Source organism: Rhinolophus sinicus, linkage group LG06, assembly GCF_036562045.2.
Source record: "Rhinolophus sinicus isolate RSC01 linkage group LG06, ASM3656204v1, whole genome shotgun sequence".
NCBI lineage: Eukaryota > Metazoa > Chordata > Mammalia > Chiroptera > Rhinolophidae > Rhinolophus > Rhinolophus sinicus.
Window position 1 is genome coordinate 154,521,022 of NC_133756.1, and position 20,292 is coordinate 154,541,313.

Below are 20,292 nucleotides of genomic sequence, written 5' to 3' on the forward strand. Positions count from 1 at the left end.
TGGCCTTTGCTCTTCCGTGGCTGCCCTCTTGCCTGACCGTATGATGTGTGAAGCCTGTGTAGCAGCTGGGATTCATTTCTTATTTCTTTCTAATGTGGTTATGCCTGGTTCTTCTGTTGCCACCTTGCCCTATTGAGTTGGCAGGAAGTGCCTGGGTGCCAGTTTTTGAATTAGTTTCTCATCTTTGTTTTTGCAAGACAGGGGTCAAAACCAGCTTTATTATTTTTTATTAAAATAAAATTAATACATACTATGGCAAAACCAAACCAAACCAAACAAACAAAAAAACCAACAAAACACCAAACAAACCAGAAAAGAAGAGCAAACAAAATAGGTAGTCCATAACTGCAGCACCCACACAAAACTACCCTTCACTCTGATGTGATTACAAAACTCACACACAAATATTTACACACATACATACACAAGTGGAATCATAGTATACATATTGTTTTATTGCCTGCTTTATTCACTTAAGCATGGACAGCTTAATTTTGTTTTCGTTTTAGTGGCTATGTAGTATTGAGCTGTATGGATATTATTTAACAGTTTCCTAATTTTTTTTTTCTTTTGCCACAGTTATCCCTGTCCCTAAATCTTTGGGCACATTCATGATTATTTCCTTAGGCTAAGTTCCAAGCTGCTTGGTTGCTGGGTCAGTGGGTAGGCATGCTTTCCATTTTGATACTTATGCCAAATTGCCTTCCAGAAAGTTCTTTTTAAACACCAGTGTGAGGTTTAGCCAACAATGCAGGAGACCACCAGATGCCCCCCTACCTGGCTATGCTGGATATATTTTCTCATCTATCCCATTAACTTATTAGAAAGGCTTTCTCAAAAGCAGAGTGTGAAATAAAGAGTCTCACTTTACAGTAAGGCAATGCTGTAAAGAGAGGCCTAAAAGCTGCTGGAGTAAGATTCTTACATACTTTTAGAGAGTACAAAAGAAAGGAACTTCACGGAGTTATAATCAGCATTTTCTGCTTACTTAGACACTTAATTTTAGTATCAGTGAGCCGGATTTAGTTTTGTATATGAACTAATGCCCAGGGAAAAGGCATTTTGAGATACACGAAAGAGACAAAGCACACAATTAACCGTTTAGGTCTAATGCTTTATTTTTTTCTTTGAAAACAGGAAAGATGCAAAGAACAATGAAGTGTCCTTCTCTCAAATTAAGTAAGTCTCTTACTTACTTAGACTTATGAGCTTTATTATAAGACATTCAATCTCCCACCTGTTCAGTGATTATCTAGAGAATTTTTGATGGGACTTGCTATCGTGTTTCCTGATTGACACCTTTGGCCATGACCATCCAGACGCCTTGCTGGCTTTGTGATTCTGCAGGGAATCTGTGTGTGTTGGTCTCCTGCAGCTAGCTTCCTGCCATGGTCTGCTGTGGCAAGCAGAACCACACTTGCAATAGTCTACCAATAATTCACCAATAAATATATATTTTGTGATTTAAAAAAAGGTTACCAAGATCTGAGAGCAGAGAACTTGCTCAAAGCCACAACGCCAATCACAGGTTCTAGAAGTCGGATTTCCCTTTGCATGTTTCAGAGTTTTGTAAATAACATTATACAACCCCTCCCCCAACTTCTCTTTCCCCTCAAAATTATACTGTAGTTTTTCATCTTTTGGGAAGATGTTTACTATCATCTTCAGAGGCATGGTTAAGTTATTTTTTCTAATTGCTTGTTTTTTTTTTTCTTTCTCTTTCCATGATGAAGACCTAAAAAGTGAGTAAGCGCTTTGCTTTTTTTTTTTTTTATAACTTGTATTTTTCTATTCTGAGTGTGAAGTAACTGAATGTGAAAAACCCAATACATTGTTTTGTTTTCTTAGATCCAAGTTAATCAAAGTGGAGAATTTTGAGTCCTACTTTAAGAAACAGCAAGCTGACTCCAACTGTGGGTTTGCAGAAGAATACGAAGTACGTGGTCGTAAATATTAATGTTTTTCATTGCTTTATGTTTTCCCTGAAAGTTGGAAAGCTGCCCGTTTTTGTTTTATGGTGAAACTCTGGTTAAGCGACGCCCCTCTTAGTGGGGAGACAGGCTCTTCCGTGTCCCCCCTGGGGTCACACTGTTACTCTGTTGCTTGTGAACACTTAGATGGACCTTCGATTCTAGTGGATTATATGTTTAATCTTGTTCATACCTGAAGATTGTGCAGAACTGTATAGAAACTGTGAATTCAAGTTGCAGGGCTATTAAGTACAGTCATTAGGAGGCTATATGAACTGGAAAGACACCAGAGGGGAGATTTGGCGGGCAGGGGCTGATGGCTATGTGGCAGAGGTGGGTCCTGGAGGATTATGTGATGTCCTGTGGAGAGAGCCCCATATGCCCTCAAACCACCCAGGAGCCCCTCCTGCAGAACGGCCACACACATTGCCTTCCATGTACTCTGCCTGCTGCAGCGTGACCTCCTCCATTGAAGTGCTACGCACCATTTGTATTGGTGTCCTGTGGCTGTTGAAGCAAAGGACCACAAATGGTGGCTTAAAACAACAGAAATGTATTCTCTCACAGATCTGGGGGCCAGACCAAGTGCAAAATCAAGGTGTCAGCTGGGCTGAGCTCCTTCCCAAGCTTCTGGGGGCAGAATCCCTCGTTTCCTCTTGCAGATTCTGGTGGCCCCATGTGTTCCCTGGCTTAGGGCTGCCTCACTCTGGTCTCTGCCTGTTTCCTCCTCCTCCTTCCTGTGCCTCTCTCTGTGTGCCTGGGATAAGGACACCATTACTGGATTTAGGGCCCATCTGGATGATCCAGGATGACCTCATCTCAAGATTCTAATCCATTACGTCTGCAAAGCCCTGTTTTGCAAATAAGGTCACATCACAGGTTGTAGGGTTAGGACGGAGAGGTGTCCTTTTTGGGGCCACCATTCAACCTATTGTACAACTCAAAGCACAGCTCAGTGGCCACCTCCTCTATAAAATTTTTTCTGGTGCCTTTAGGAGGACTTGATTTCCGTGTCTCCATGCCTGTTTCTCCTGTGCCATGGTGCTGGTTACCAATATCCTGTGTTTATTTAATTCTGCCTTGTTGTATCATTAGTTATTTCTGTCTGCATCTCTGTCCCAGGTTGTAAGCTCCTTGAAGACAACAATTGTCTATTTCTTTTGACGTTTGCATTAGTTTCCAAGGGCTGCATAACACAGTACCACAAACTGGGTGGCTTAAAACAATAGACAGTTGTTCTCTCATAGTTCAGGGGGTAGCTTCAAACAATAGACAACTGTTCTGTCACAGTTCTGGAGGCCAGGCCGCCCAAATCAGCGTGTTGGGCAGGGCCACGCTTCCTCTGAAACCTCTAGGGGAGGATCCTGCTTTGCTTCATCCAGCTTCTGGAAGCCCAGGCATTTTTGACTTGTGGCAGCATAACTCCAATACCTGTCTCTTTCTTCATATATCTGTCTCCCCTTGTGTGTCTGGCTCTGCGTCTTTCCTCTTCTAAAAGGGCATCAGTCATAGTGGATGAAGGGCTGGCCTACTCCAGTATGACCTCGTTGTGTCTTGATTACATCTGCAAAGACCGTAACTCCAAATAAGGTTGCATTCATAGGTGCTGCAATTTTGAACTTCAACATATCTTTTGGGGGGACATAATTTAACCTATAACATCCCTGCCTTCCCCCTTTAAAACAAAAACAGTTTTATTAAAGTATAATTACAAACAATAAGTTGAATATATTTATTTATTTCCCCTCAGTTTTACTGAGAAATAAATGACATACATCACTGTATAAGTTTAAGGCATACAGCACGATAGTTTGACTTACATATGTTGTGAAATGATTACCTCAGTAGGTTTGGCTAACATCTATCTTCTCATATAGATATTGTAAAAAGAAAGAAAAAATAGAAAAAAATTTTTTTCTTGTGATGAGAACTCTTAGAATTTACTCTCTTAACAACTTTCCTATATATCAGATAGGGCATATGTGATCTATAACAGTACATGCTAGCTAGCTACAGTCGTCATGTTGCATTCCCACTTTACTCTGTCCGACTGTGTGCTTGGTGTAAATAGTATTTGAACACTAACTAAATATACGACTCATTTGTTTTGTTTTCAGGATCTGAAGCTTGTTGGAATTAGTCTACCTAAATATGCAGCTGAACTGGCTGAAAATAGAGCAAAGAATCGCTATAATAATGTTCTGCCCTGTAAGTTGTTTTTCCACACGATCTTCCTCTTTTTGTCACTGCCCATTGCAGCTCTAACAGTAGAAGGGAGGAAATCATGATACTATCTATCTAGCCACTTCCACAACCATTCATTAGTCACCTACTGGGTGCTAAGCACTGCATTTAGGCACGTTCCATTGAGTTCAGTCCTCATGACAACCTTATGAAGTAGGGAAAGTGAGGCACAGAGTGGCTTGTCCAAAGTCACACAGATTGTCATGGCAGGACCAAGCTTGGACCAGATCTGTCATTTTCATTCAGGGACAAGGCCAGAGCATAGGCTCTTAACCCCTCTATCTCTTCAGCCCCGTTATTTCAGTTAATGTAGTTCTGGAATGAAGGAACAGGAGAACAGGCAGGGAGTAACTTTCTACTTGTCCAGACATGTGTCTGGTGGGCTGAGAACACTGCACAGCTAAATATGAGTTATATTTGGATTCACTCCTGTTTTTGAGAAAACAATGTCTGCAACCCTAACCTATAGGCATAACAGAAAAAATTGAGTTTAAAATGAGCATTATATATTACAGCATCTGTTAAGATGAAATGTAAACCCTCCTCCATAGAGAGTTCTTTGTAGTTTTTCTTTTAGGTGGGGATTCAGGCACAGAAAGATCAGTAGATTGCAGCTATGTTCTGATTCAGCTGAAATTTATAGGCTCTACTGATAATTTTTGCATTAGGACATTTAGAAACGTTGTCTTTTTTGTTATTTGAAGCTGGTTTTTCTTTCCTGGTCTAAAATGTCACCTTCTGTTTAGATTCAGTATTTTCTAGCTCCCAGTGGTTCCTTCTCTTCATTTTCTTCCCTTGTATTGACAGTAGACATTGACTCACGTTCTGAGAGAAATGCTTTTAATACTGAGCTGGTGGGACCTGCTCTTCTAGGGTTAACTTGGAATTGTTGGTCTCTTCTCATGACTGTCTTTGGAAAATTTGAGATCCAGAGTACTGAAGATTTTAGGCTGAAACTCACGTTGGTAACTGGGTTTAGAACTCTTATATATTTTGTCCAGGGGAGGATGAGAGAGTGTGCAAAGTCAGGGAGCCAGAGATCGTGCCGCTTACAGCTCAGCCTGACATTTGAGTCTAAGGTTATCATTTCCTTTCTTGAGTGGGCAAGTTTGTATGTGTGTTTTTGAGATGACAGTTTTTAGAAAACGTGAGAATTTTGTGTTTTAGACCCTCTCACGCATAGCAGTCTTATACATTCAGTTTATTCTTGAATTTCGTACTGTCATTTCATAACTTTTTTATGAGAATAGAGAAATTGTGAGATACTTCATAAATTATGTAAAGGTCAAACCACTACGCTGTACACCTGAAACTAATATAAAATATTATTGAATGTCAACTATAATTAAAAAAAAAGTCACAAGGATATGTAGTGCAGCATAGGGTAATACTCTAATAACTATGAGTAATAATACTCTAATAACTATGTACAATGTCAGATGGATAATAGACTTATTGGAGTTATTACTTTATGAGGCGTATAAATGTTTTATCACTATGTTGTTTTGTGCACGTGAAACTGAAAAAAACAAAAGGTTAACCTGGGTATCTACCCTGCCATGGTGGAAAGGGCACTAGGTTTGAATTCTGACTGCCAGTCACCAGATGTAAGTGCTTGGAGAAGTCACTTAATCTCCTGGACCCTCAGTTTCTTTATCTGTGGCGTGGGCATAAAAGCTTGCAGGTGGTTTTGAGGAATAAGTAAGATTGCTTAGGGCCTTGCCTGGCTCATGGCTCACACCCAAGGATGCTAATAGCAGTGTGTTTGTTTCATCTGACAAGGCCATGTGGCACATGTAAGAGCTGGTGCCAGACTGCCTGGATTTAATCCTTGACTCTGCCACTTACTAGCTCTGCCCAGTGATCACCTAACTTCTCAGTGCCATGGTCACATAGGGTGACTGTCAGGATTAAATATGGTACTATACACAAAATGCCAACCTATGCACCTTAATGTGTGACAGAAGCCCCTGAGTTGACCTTTTCTACTTCCTTTTAATTGTATGCAACTCTCTGGGAACATTTGCTTCTAATGGGGACCTTCTTTGTTTCCACAGATGATATTTCCCGTGTCAAACTTTCAGTCCAGACCCATTCAACTGATGACTACATCAACGCCAACTACATGCCTGTAAGTAGGCAGATGTGCTCATAGCGTTGGCTGGTTGGCGTGACATCTTCAGAGCTCCTCTTTCTGTTTCGTTGCCATTGAGTACGTGTTGCTTTCCATTTCTAGGGCTACCATTCCAAGAAAGATTTTATTGCCACACAAGGACCTTTGCCCAACACTTTGAAAGATTTCTGGCGTATGGTTTGGGAGAAAAATGTATATACCATTGTTATGTTGACCAAATGTGTTGAACAGGGAAGGGTAAGTATATTTTAAAAAATTATTATTAAATTCATTCATTCATTTTTACTGCGGAGGAAGGGTATCTTAAAAACCATTTGTCTTTAAAAAAAACAAACCCAAACATTAGCACCTGTATGCTTAGAAACTTGTTTTCTGTCTTCTTCTCTGCTAAGTGAAAAGTTAAAAAAAAATCTTAAAAAAACCCTGTTTTATCATTACCTTCCTGGGTGGATAAATATCAAAGTTGGTTAATAGAAGGAGTTGGGTTTGTGTGTGGAAAAACTCCCAGCTCCGCCCTCCTTCGGCTCTGTGAATGGGCAAAAACCCATCGTGTCGCTATGCAACCAGCTTCTTCATCTGTGAGATGGGGTATTCGACCAACTCTGTGATTTTCAAACTTGGTTTTTAGCACTGGAACCCTTTACGCAAAATCTGACTTATCCCCAGATAAAGCTCAGCAGTTTCCTCTCCCCTGTGATGGCCTGAAATCCTCCAGCCACTTCCATTAAAAATAAGGTTCCTTCTAGTGATAAAATCCCAGCTTTCCATAAATGCATTTGAGGAGAATTGGAAAACACATGCTAAATTCAGAAATCCTGTTTCCGAGAAGCAGGACCTCATGTTGCTCTGTGAATAGGTTTGTAGGTAGATTCATTCTTTGAAGAATAGGCAGGACTCGAGGCCCTTAGCTGGTGGCTCTCAGACCTGGGGGTGTTTGTCATTCAGAAGGTCTGAGGTGGGAACCGAGAACGGCCTTTCTGACAGGTCCCAGGGGCTGCTGCTTCTGTTGCTCCAGGACACGCCTGGAGTAGCACATCGTAGGTGACAGTGGAATCCTGTCAGGTGTCATTTCTTTTAATGTTCTTTGTTTCACTTGAATTGACCACCTGTGTTTCCAGCCCCAAGTATGTGTGAGGTCCTGTGTTTAGGGGCTAGGGATGGAGGAGGGAGAGGTAACAAAGAACAGTAAGAGATGGTTCCTATCTTCATATTTCTTGTGATACAGAAGGTTGGGCTCTGCACCCCTTTCTTGCATCAGGAGAACAGGCTGTTGTTGCAAACGAAAGAACATTCATTATGAATGCAAATAAACTTTATGGTGCTCTTCAGCCCAGGGTCTCGCGCAAGGAACATTCTTATAGACAAATGAAAATGACGTAGTACAGTTAATGGAGAACACGAAGATGAATTTAAATGGGTCCTTGGACCCAGACATCTGTTCTTAAAGCAAAACAAGCCTCCCAGGTGAATTAGATAACGAACCAGGTTCGGGAACCATCTGTAGTAAAGCACACCTGGGAAGGTTGTGTGTGTGTGTTTTTCATGCAGAAACGGGGGCTCAGTGTTGGCCAGATCTGATTTTTGAAGAGAAGCTAGAAATCTGGATTTTTATGAAAGCCTCCCAATTTAAAAAGAGTTGGTAACAATTGTAAAACAAACAACTAAGAAAACCAATTTTAACAGAACCCAACTAAAGGAGTGATTTAGTCCCTAACACCAGTTGTCAATATCTGGTCTCCCTGTGAGGCTTTTGTGATAACAGATGGCGTGATGTGAGTCTTTGTATAAAAATGCAATTTCATTCTAGACCAAATGTGAGGAGTACTGGCCGTCCAAGCAGCCTCAGGACTACGGGGCCATAACTGTGGCAATGACATCAGAAATTGTTCTTCCTGAATGGACCATCAGAGACTTTACAGTGAAAAATGTAAGTAAGAGGTCAAGATGGTTAGGTCTCATAGAAAATTACCATATATTAATTGTTTTGGGGGGGCGATACTTTTTAGGTTGTTGCTATTAACCAATACTTTTTAATGCACCCGAAAAAATATTTTGGCTTTCCTCTTTACAGAATAAAACAATTCATATTTATATATACTCTAAGGCAGCCCTTTAGCTTTACTTTCTTAAGGAGAATTTCCTAAGTTATTGTTGAATATCATGAACCTGAAAAGCACGGCTCCGTATCAGTAGCTCCTGTCCTCCCACTTCCAAGGGGTTTACTCATAGAGTTTTTGTTACAAACCAAAGCCATTTGGGATTATTTGGTTGGAAATATGACATCAAGAGTTGCCATTAGCTGTTGGAACAGTTTATGACAACAGTTTCATTAATAGGATTCCATGGCATGTACACGTGGCCTTCCTTGCTGTCCCCTGAAGTTATGAAAACAAATTCAATTATATTGTGTAGGCACTCTAAGAAGTCAGTTTATGTGTCCTTACTTTTTCTAAGGATGTTTAAAAGTACTGTGTTTCCCTGAAAATAAGATCTAGCCGTACCATCAGCTCTAATGCATCCTTTGGAGCAAAAATTAATATGAAACCCTATATTATATTATATTATATTATATTATATTATATTATATTATATTATATTATACCTGGTATTCTATTCTATTCTTTTATATTATATTATACCTGGTATTATATTATATTATATTATATTATATTATATTATATTATGTTATGTTATGTTATGTTATATTATATTATATTATATTATACTATATTAAACCTGGTCTTATATTAAAATAAGACTGGGTCTTATATTAATTTTTGCTCCAAAAGACACATTAGAGCTGATGGTCCAGCTAGGTCTTATTTTCAGGGAAACACAGTAGAAGTAGTGTCAGGAAGGGCCACTGATAACTTTTGGTGAGGGTGTAAATTGGTATAACCCTTTGCAGTTTATATCAAGGACATACAAAAAAATGTCTATTCCCCTTTGATATGGTGATTCCAAATTTGACAATCTGTCCCAAAGAAATAATCTGAAATACAAGAGAAGAAGGCTTATTATTCGTAAAGATGAATCTCAGCATTATTTGTAATGGAGGGAAGATTTGGAAACCATGCAAATATCCAGCTTTTGGAGATTGGATTACTAAACTATAGGTTATCTAGTCACTGTGTCATTATTCAGCTATTAGAAATGATAGTGAGCTATGTAGACTATATAATTACCATGCAGAGATGTTAGAATGTAATTAAGTGAATTATACTAGGAGATAAAATCTTATGCGTATTATGAGGAGCGCATAAAAGAAAAGCCTGGAAGCAGATTCTATGGAGTTGAATCATACGGGGGTGTTGGTGGGTTAGGTTCTAGTTTATGAGACTTGTCCTTGAAGATTCTTTGAGTCATGGATGCAGTGCAGTAGATTAAGTATTAACTCTTTACTCATTGCTGTGTCTCAGTGGCTCTGTCCTCCATTAATATTTCAGCTCCTCTCCTGGAGATGCAGTCAGAGCTCTTATCATGCACTGAGTTGCCGCATTCAGTGTGTGTTAAGAGCTCTGACTGCATCTCCAGGAGATTCACATGGCATTTAGTAAAATAGTACCTTTTGATTACAGAAAATGCATGTGTATGTTTTCCACTTGAAAAGCGGGAACATAACAGACAGAGTTAAACATTTCCTGGAACTGCCATCTCTAACCTGGGCTTCTTTGCCCCTCAGTGGAGATAATACTGAAAAGTCTGGCTTTCTCCTCTCTTACCTCTCCTGGCTGGCTTCTTTCTTTGGATGAATACTTTGGTTAACTTTGTGAATGTTGTGTTTGTGTGTGATGAGGCTTCACAGTACTTTCTCCCCTCTCTCTGCCTTTTTTCTTTACTGATTTTCATATTTTGAATAATGTGAATGCACTGCTTTTATAACGTATATGCATTTATACAAGTAAATAAGATTTCACGGGTAGCTGTCATAAAGTTGACGGAAATGCCTGCAGTCCAGATGTAGGCATACGCGGGTGAGGGCAGTGCCCAGCTGTGGGCATACTGAGTCCAGTTGAATCAGGGACAGGAATGGCTCAGCCTGGGCGGAGTTCTGGTCATTAAAGGTCCGTGCTTCACGTCCATGGTAGGAAACCAGTTTGTGAATAACAAACTGTTGTAGCAAGGGCTACTCTCTTTCATCTGTTGGATGTTGAAATAGATTTTTTGGGGGATGGGCTCCTTTCTCAAATGCCTACAATTCTAAATATTTCCTTGGTGCTTGCTAGTTGCCTATCACTTTATTAGATTCTTTGGAAGGTGTGAATTATGAGGCAGTTCTTGCCCCATACTTGTGTTTATGTAAATTTATTTGTAGTCAGTGACATTCCCAGGTGGGCTCAGGGATGGGTTTCATGAAGCGCTAAGGAGGTGTAGGTGTAAGAATGTGAGCACGCTATTGGCAGGAAACTGGTGGAAAAGGAAAGAGGTCTGAACTCAAAATCAGAGGATGAGGGACTTCTCCTTCTGGAGTAAGTGTTGGAGACGTCACTTTACTTCCCGGAACCTTCGCTTCCTTGTCTTTAAAGGGGGATAATAAACCCTCCTGCTTGGGCGTGTTATGAGGATTTGGTGAGCACGTCGAAGTCCATGCAAGCACTTTATTAGCTGTTGCCGCAAAGCAAAAGTCTAATTTTCAGTTGTAACCATTCCTGTCTAGCTGCCTTTCAGCTATCCGGTGTGGTTCAGCACTCAGGTACTGCTTGATTTCACTGTCTATCTGATGTTGCTAGGCGGTCTTTCTCTCCGGATCTCACCTCTTTTCTTGGCTTTTAGAACCAGACAAGTGAAAGTCACCCCCTGCGACAGTTCCACTTCACCTCTTGGCCTGACCACGGCGTTCCCGACACCACGGACTTGCTCATCAACTTCCGGTATCTTGTTTGTGACTACATGAAGCAATGTCCCCCGGAATCGCCAGTTCTGGTGCATTGCAGGTAGGCAGCTGGTGGGCACTCCATGTGTGACACACTTCCAAGGCAATTATCAATATGGACACTTTTGAAAAGCAAGGTATGGGATTGAATGCAGTAGGCATTTACAAATTCAAGAAAGGTTTGGGTAAGTGTCCATGGACTTTTCCCTAAGCCCTGAGACAGGGGTTAGCAAACTACAGTGTGGGCGCCAGATCTGGTAGGCACCTGTGTTTTCCGTTTTTAAGCCATAATGTATTTCTCATTTATACTATTTTCTTGTAAAATATTTAAACCTTACAAAAATATAGAGAATAACAATTTAATAAAGCATAACATGAGGCCATATATGTTCCTTTTTTGTTACTGATACATTATGGACATAAAGTCTCTGCTTACCAGTCTCCTATCCCATTCTTCTTCTTACACAGGTGAACAGGGTTCTAAAGTTGATCTGCATCATTCCCTTGCGTGCTTTTATATTTTATTACATACATATATCTCTATGGTTTTATATTGTTGTAAACTTTTACCAGATATTATTGTGTATCATTCTTCATTCTTCATGTATACCTGCTTTCTTCATTCAGCCTGTTTGTTATTTAACAATGTTGAAACACATAGTTCTATTCCTTTTATTTATTTAAAATATTTTTTGACATACAAAAACTGTAGATAGATTAATATATGCCACTTGATGAGTTTGGGGATAAGTATATACCCATAAAATCATCACTACAATATATTTGGTTCCCCTTTTTAGTAAATAAAGTTTTATTGGCACACGGCCACTCTCATTTGTTTACATATTATGGTTTTCAGCTGCAATGGCAGAAAGAGACCATTTGGTCTGTAAACCCAAAGATATTTACTGTCTGGCCCTTCACAGAAAAAGTTTGCCACTCCCTCCTCTAGAATAGTAAGACATTAGCTTTAAAGGTAAAGGAATTAATTTAAGACAGGAGAAAGGAGGGGCTTTGTTGCCCTATGGGGAATAAATTGATGAAACTTTCCATCCTTGTTTATGGTGGCAACTTGAATGGGAGTGGGATTCAAGAATCTCTAGCAAGGTGTTTTATCTGTGTCATTTGACTCCAAAGGCACTTTAGGACTTGGACCCCAGTCCCAAGCTGGTGCAGTGTGACTTGCTGGGGTTGCAGCTGAACAAATGTTTAATGATCCTGGGCATCGCACTGCAAGCCTGGTAGACATATATGCAGGGATGGGGCAATGTGCGGGTTGTACAGTAGAGGTAACATGGTGATGTGCTCATTTCCCCTTTGTTTCAGTGCGGGAGTTGGAAGGACGGGCACTTTCATTGCCATCGATCGTCTTATCTATCAGATAGAGAATGAGAACACTGTGGATGTGTACGGGATTGTGTATGACCTTCGAATGCACAGACCTTTAATGGTGCAAACAGAGGTGAGCTCAACATCTGTGTTTGACATCCCACCCTTCTTGTCCATTTTTAAAAGATTGCACCCTGTTACAAACTTGTGTTAAACCATTCACCCTTCCAGATCTTTCTGGCCCAGGGCCGTGACATAACACTGGATTTCTTTTAGATCCTAAACTAACATGGGATTGAACTACCCAATACAGTGACACATAGTACCGATATCAGCAATGGAGCTACAGACCTCGATATTATCAGGATTCTTACCTGGTCCACCAAATAATCTTAGCAAGTCTCTGAACTTTGGCGTCCGGATTTCAAACTTATAAAACTAATATTTTCCACTCTTCTGTTTCTAAGAAGCTCTTACCATCCTTAAAATAAGCTAATGAAATGGACTTATTAAATTTAATGCTGTGAAGTAGCATAATGCTGCTTTAAGCATCCATAGAGCAATGTGTCCTCACCTAGCCTTGCGAATGTTGAAGAATGCCAATTATCGTAGCCACAGGAGGATGCTGACCAGTTGAGAAAATGAATACTAGTACCTACAGTGTCATTTGTGTCAGACTGTTGGATTTGGCTTTCCCTGAAATGTTGCCGATAAACATGGGTTTTGAGGCATGGTCTCCACAAATATATTGGGAAATAGCCTTTCTCAAAGCTGTAGGGCGAATGTGCCTTGACGAGGATGAGAGCGGAATATTAATTTTGTATCAGGCTGTCGCCCTGTACCAATTTAGAACTCTGTGAATATGTGCTCTGTTTTTGAGTCCAGCAGGGAACATTCTAGAGGTCTGGGTACATTTTGTGCTTTGGGGTGAGTGGTGTGGTTGTGATAGAAAGAGTGGAATCTCCCTCCTGTGTTGGTCACAAGAGACATTTTCTTTTACCTACTATAATTCTATAGAGCAGCAGTTCTCCATCTTTCATTCTCTTTTGGGAAACACAGGAATCTTACAGCTGCCTAGTTTCTTTTCATGTCCCTTTTTTCTTTTGAAAATATAAACCTGTTGCTATTAAAAAATCTGACAGTACAGGATTATATAGAATATGTTTTTTCTTTTCCCCCAATCCCACTCTAGAGGTAGCTGATGTTTACAATTTGGCTGTATCTTCACAGACTTCTTTATATACAGCTGTAGGAAAACACATGTGTACACACATACTCACACACACAGACACACACGCATAAACACATATGGAATAGTTTTTAAAAATTGAATCCTAGTTTATATAAAAGGCTGCCCTGTGATTTTTTTTCTCTTACAACATCATGGATATGTTTCTGTGTCAGCATATACCTCTTCTTCCTCTTTTTAGTGGCTCCCTGTAGCTTCTGATAACGCTTGCCTGCAGGGAGGTCCTCACCCAACTCTACCTCCATCATTCCCACTGTTACCCACCCCCTCCCCTGAGAAGCACGAGTTACTCCTTGTTCTGCACATTCTCACTAGTCAAGAAAATCTTGTAGGACTTTGATTATTTGAACGTTCATGTGCATTGTCACTTCCACATTGTTTCTTTGTCCTTTCCCAAGATTCTGGTGTTGCTCCTTGGGTGTGAAACTGCACATGTAACTCATGACAAGTGAGAACTTGGGGCTACCAGGGGCTGTGGATGGGTGGTGAGCTAGTCATCTACGTTCCTGGTTAACCATGGTAACCAGGAACCACTTTTTTTTCCCTTGAGAATTGTGAAAAACCATGAAAAGAGAGCTATGATTTATTTTCGTTGTCAAAACAGATTTTTTTTTTTTTTAAAGACTGTTTTATCGGATTCACATGCTAAAGCCGGGATCCTGTTGGGTTGAATATATTTTAAGGTGTATTTTACCTACTGTATCTTGGACTGGCTAAGGGTAGGTGTGGGGAGTCTGCCCCTCTGCCTGAGAATCATTGATGATGAGGCTCTTGCTCTCTGTGGTTACCTCTTAACACATGTTAACTTGAAGTGTTCACTCTGGGGCAGATGGCGTTGAGGGGTGGAAATCTGTTTGAAAATAACCTTGGGTGCTAATCTCCGGGATCTGTGCTCATTTGTTTTCTCTCCTTCCTTTTTTAACAGGACCAGTATGTTTTCCTCAATCAATGTGTTTTAGATATTATCAGATCCCAAAAGGACTCAAAAGTAGATCTCATCTACCAGAACACAACTGCAATGACAATCTATGAAAACCTTGCGCCAGTGACCACGTTTGGAAAAACAAATGGTTACATCGCCTAATTCCAAAGGAAAGCCTTGTTGGAGTTAACTAGACCATCACACCCACAGAAAGGAAAATGCCGCGATGTTGACATGTTTTTATATGTCTAATATCTTAATTCTTTGTTCCGTTTTGTTAGAACGAATTGAGGGTGTGAAGCTGCACACCTAACACACGACAAATGAGAAGTTGGGGCAACCAGGGGCTGTGGATGGTGGTGAGCAAGTCGGCTACGTTCCTGGTCACTGGGATGAGTTCACTTTTTTTTCCTTGAGAATTATGGAAAACCAGGAAAAGTGAGCTATGATTTTTTTTTTCTTTTTCAAAACAGATTTTTTTTTTTAAAGACTATTTTATATGATCTACATGCTAACGCCAGGATTGTGTTGGGTTGAATATTTTTAAGTATCAGAGGTCTATTTTTACCTACTGTATCTTAGGATCTAGCTGATGGAAAAGACATACTGTGGATGGTTATCTTGCCGGGAGGGGTATGTGGCACCTCTCCAGCCTGGGTTTTCTATTTGAACATGTGCCTTTTCTGAATTATGCTTCCACAGGCAAAACTCAGTAGATTTCTATATTTTTGTATTGAATCTCATCATTGGAATATGTGGAATATTTAAACAGTAGTTTAGTATCAGAAGTCCAGCCTTCTCAGTAACATTCCTGTACTCGTTTGGTTGGGGGAGGCCTCTCTCCCCACTCCCCCTCCATCCCCACCCCCAGTTTAGTGCTGTATTCTTTCTTCCTTTTTCCCTCCCAGTTTTCCCCAAAGACACATCCGTTGGTCACATTTTCAGCCCACTGGTTGAGTGAGAGTGGAAACTAAATATCACCTTGAGAATTTTGGGGGTTGGGGGAAAGCCAAGGAATCCTAGAATGATGTACTCTCCTTGTTCCTGTTTTATCCTTTTTCTCATTTCTGTATTTGGTAAGAAGGATTATTTAAAGGTGCAATATGTGACTTAGTGATTCATGATACTCTAGGTTTTTAGTAACGTTTTACTCAGGTTGGCATTTTATGTGTGTCTGTGTGTCTGTATATGTGTGTGTGTGTTTAAAAGCGTGGCAATTTGTGAACACTTCAGTGTGAAAACAGTGTCAAATTAATCCCTCCTCCTTCAAAGTCCACTGGCTTTAGTCTATCTGCAGTGACACATATTGCTATCTACTGTGTATGTATATATATACGCATATATGTGTATATGTATACATTTATGTATACTAAACCTTTAAAAACAGTCATTCCTTTGAATTGAGGTGTACAAAGTTTGAATTTGTATCAAAGATGTAATTATTATTTCTAAAACCTCTTTTCACTATACTGCTGCTGTAATTACTTTGATTTTTTTTAAGTGTAGATTAACTTTTTTTTTTTTTGCTTCAGGTGTATATCCACCAAGAATTTCAGAATTTATGTGGATTTATTTTATTGGTACATAATCTGTAAACTCTCAAGGCATTAACATGAAAGGATTTGTTTCTTTTTATTTTATATTGTGGCTCAGGTTATATTGTGAAGAAGTTTTGAGTGTATCCTCCAGTAGGCAATGAAGTATACAAGGTCTTATGAAGGAATTACCAGGTCCCTGGAATTCTGTGGCCATTTGCCACAGTCAGAAATCCTGCTGTAAACTTAGGTCAAACGTTTCCTGTTGAAGATGGGAACGGGGTCTTCTCTGAGGGCCCTGGTCCCTGTTGACCTGTGGGAGCGCGTCTCCTGACCCCACCACGCTCCTCCACTCGCCTGCACTTTGGTAACTGACTGGACATGTGAGTGGGTATTTTAAGGCTGTGAAGGGTGAACCACAATGTATGACAGCCCTTGATTTGGTTCAGAGGTTTAGTGCTGTACGTCTTTCATCCCCCTTCCCCTTTGAGGTACTGAAAGGATTAAAAGGAGAGGTGGTGGTGGTGTCACGTTTTGGGAGAACCTTGCTTCCCAAATGGAAATTGCACTTTTTGCTGAATCCTTTGCTCCCTTTGGAAATAAGCGCTTCATTCAGTATCAGGCCCCTGAAGGAATGGGTTAGCCAGGCCAGGCTGGGTCCTCTTGACTCAACTTCAGAGGGCTTTCAGCTCTATAGGTTTGAATCAGGGAAGCCAGGCTGTTCTGGGGTGTTGAGTGCAGCTGGGTTTGGGCGGATTGCTTCCAAACCACACTGGTCGGCCCCGCAATGCAGGCAGATTTGGGAGAGGTCCAGAATTTCATTCAGAAGTCCCTGTGCAGGATGCAGTTCTGTGGGTCACATCCCTCCCCACTCTAATTTGTCAGGAAGCCATCGTGATGGATGTCTAGGTGTCAAATCCCATGGAAAGGCTAAGCCCTGCCCTGCTCGCATCGCTGCCATGGAGAAGTCAGAGGGAAGGACTTGGCTCTAAAAATCCCTTTAAAATTAATGAAAGCAACAATAATTATAAACATATTGTATAAAAACTCAAAACACAGAAACCCTCCTCCCTTCCGCCTGGTATGGGCTTGGGAAATGGGCCACTCCCGGACGTCATTCCCAGTCCCAGAGGAAGGCTTGTGCTGGAGAGGTCTGGATTCCAAATGGCAGGTCATATGAAGGTCACGATGCTTCTCTGCATCCTGAAGACGGCTAGGGGACGGGGCCAGTGGGGGTGGTGAGGGTATTTATAGCATTTGAAAAGGGAAGATTACTGTGTAAATATACAGGGCATACAGGCGGGGTTGGTTCATAGGAAAGAGGAAGGTGCTTTTGAGCTCCTGCCCCAAACCCTCCCAAGAACAAAGAACTAAATTGAGGAGTCCAGTTGAATCGTGGAGATGGCGTGATCACCCTGTTTTAGCATTTGACAGTTACATAGAAAAAGGCAGCCAGGGTGGGATTCATGGTCAGTGAAAGGGCTAAAGATTGGTGGTTATTGGTTTGGGGGATTTGGGCCATTGAGCTCTTCTCCCCAGAACAAGGACATTTAGCCCCCAAAGTTAAATCTAGCGACACCAGGAGGGAATAACTTTTGGAGTCTGTTCTCTATGGCCATGTAGTGTCCTCCAGCTAGACTTTGGCATAATTGACTCCACTGGATTTGGGCTTTGTCGAGTCAGAGGCTCCTGAGGGTTGGGGGCAAACTATGCAGCTGATTCCTGTTTGCTTTTCATCTGGGATGAAAAAAACCTGCTTTTCTTTTGAAATGCTTGATTGTGCTTATTGAGCTAAACAAGACTCGGTGACTGATGCTGATTTGCCTCAAAAGTCCAAGTTCTGGGTTTTCAGACCATACAGAGGAGTCGAGCGTTCAACATACTGTAGCTTTTTTTCCCACGGGGCACATATGGATAGGATGTGTTGATGTAGATTCTAAAACTGTAATTTTCTTGTAACTATTTTGGAATGATGCATATTTCTAATGTTTGTTTATACTTGTACAGAGTATTGCTGTTGGTTGCTTTTTTTTGTTTTTAAGAAAAAAATGGCCTGAAAAAAACTTTTTTAAAAAGACTTACAAATACCAAATATAAAAGATGTCAACACATCATGCCTTTGTGTGTTTCTTTTCCCCCTCCTCCTTACTTGATGTCCACACTATTTCATTTACCACATGGTTTACTGGCCTGCATTCAACTGGGGTAGCCTGAACAAAAACACGTTTCCCTTTTATGTTTCCCACGTCGTATTAGTTTGCGTGGGCAGCTGTAATAAGTACCACCGCCTAGGGGGTTAAACGACAGAAATTTATTTTCTCACAATTCAGGAGGCGAGAAGTCCGAGATCAAGGTGACAGCAGAGTTGGTTTCTTCCAAAGACGCTCTCCTTGGCGTATAGGTGGCCACTATCTCCCTGTGTCTTCACGTGGCCTTCTCTCTGTGTGTTCTGTATCCTAATCTCCCCTTCTTACAAGGACATCAGTCTCATTGGATTAGAGCCCACCTGAATGAACTAATTTTACCTTAATTATCTCTTAAAGACACTATCTCCAAATACAGTCACATTCTGAGGTACTAAGGGTTAGGACTTTAACTTTGGGGGGACATAATTCAGCCCAGAACACATCCAGGGCGACTGAATAAGAAGATTTGGAAGAAGTGAGTGTGCATCTAAGAGGTGACTTTATGCTCTCAGAGAAGGGTCGGGTGCATGGGTCTACACATGGACAGATAGCCGTGTGGTGGTGGCATACGTCCCTCAGGCAAGTCCCCAGGGTTTGTGGAGGGTTTTTTATTGATGGATTTGGGGGATATTGTAGCAATTTGCGTAGTTTTTATTTCATCCCTCTCTCTACGCTTGATGCAAATGCTAAGCAGACTAAGATGACTTTGTTTTGAGATCTCTCTTGTTTCTTTTCCCTGAGACCAATTAATCCATTCAACAGTGCTATTGAGTGCCTACTATGCACCAGCCACTATAGCTTAGTGGCTGAGGGTTCAATGGTGATCACAACTGACCAAAATCTCTGCCTTCTTGGAGCTTGTGCTCTGATAGGAGGAGTCAGACAAACAACATGCAGATAAAACCTTCAGTGTGCCAGATGGCGAAAATACAGAGAAAAAGAGCATGCCACCCCCTGATGCAACACGTTGTCGTTTTCACATGACAGGTGGTGCAGTTACTCCGTGTCAAGAGAAAGCTCTGTGTGCTCTCCACACAACCCCTGCTTTGGGGGAAACTCAAAAGGGAGAGAGATGTTTGGACGGCAGCAGTGCACTCTCTCAGGACGCTCTCAGGCCCGTCACGAAGAAAGGTGTATGCAGCTGGAGTCCTGCCCATAAGAAGTGGGCAGGCTAGGCGGAGAGGCCAGGGGTGTGTGTGGTGCAAATGCGAAATGAACCCTATGAAATACCAGAGGAGGTTTAAAGGAGCAGGTAACAGGGATCCAGAAGAATTAAGAGGGGTGGTATTTAAGCTGAGTCTTAATACAGAATTTTAGCAGGAGGATCAAAGAGGAGGGAAGGCCTGGGGCATGGAAGTGCTTGCTTTGCTTGGAGAATGGTGAGGGCTTCTGGGTAACGAATATGATCATGCAGGAAGGGGCGGGGTGAGGCTGATGACCCCAATAGGTAAGAAGAGCTCTAGGACTGTGTGAGTGGGTGACTAAAACTGTCACCTTGAATATGTGCCAGGCCTGTGTGTGTACAGACTTACACATATGTACATACGTATACACAGATACATATATACACATGCACAATTTTACCTTCACTATTTTCTTTGGGTTGAAACTGCATGGTGGTCACACGGTGACCATGATAAGATGTAAGGAAGTTCACCACCAGACACTTGGCCGGTTAATGGGGTAAAGTCCTATTAATGTGAGTGAGGATAGAGGATGTATTGTTTCACACAGAACAGAGCACTGTAGCACTTTCAGTGGGAGACATGTTTCCCGGGTCTCTAGGTCCCCACTACTAGGTTCTCAGCAGTCGCTAGTACGACCAGATCAGGCAGGACTGTATCAGGGCT

At 41.2% G+C, this 20,292-nt stretch overlaps 1 protein-coding gene across 1 annotated transcript in view; it reads left to right on the top strand.

Moving 5' to 3' along the window:
• Positions 1-18,367, top strand: part of PTPRJ (protein tyrosine phosphatase receptor type J) — a 154,914-nt gene extending 136,547 nt beyond the window's left edge. Inside the window, exons 16-25 of the mRNA XM_019743598.2 lie at positions 1,138-1,179; positions 1,734-1,742; positions 1,849-1,936; positions 4,088-4,178; positions 6,272-6,345; positions 6,451-6,585; positions 8,156-8,275; positions 11,122-11,282; positions 12,548-12,683; positions 14,725-18,367. Coding sequence (XP_019599157.2) covers positions 1,138-1,179; positions 1,734-1,742; positions 1,849-1,936; positions 4,088-4,178; positions 6,272-6,345; positions 6,451-6,585; positions 8,156-8,275; positions 11,122-11,282; positions 12,548-12,683; positions 14,725-14,883 — 1,015 coding nt within the window. The 3' untranslated portion in view covers positions 14,884-18,367. The remainder of the gene's footprint in view (positions 1-1,137; positions 1,180-1,733; positions 1,743-1,848; positions 1,937-4,087; positions 4,179-6,271; positions 6,346-6,450; positions 6,586-8,155; positions 8,276-11,121; positions 11,283-12,547; positions 12,684-14,724) is intronic.
• Positions 18,368-20,292: the final 1,925 nt, after the last annotated feature.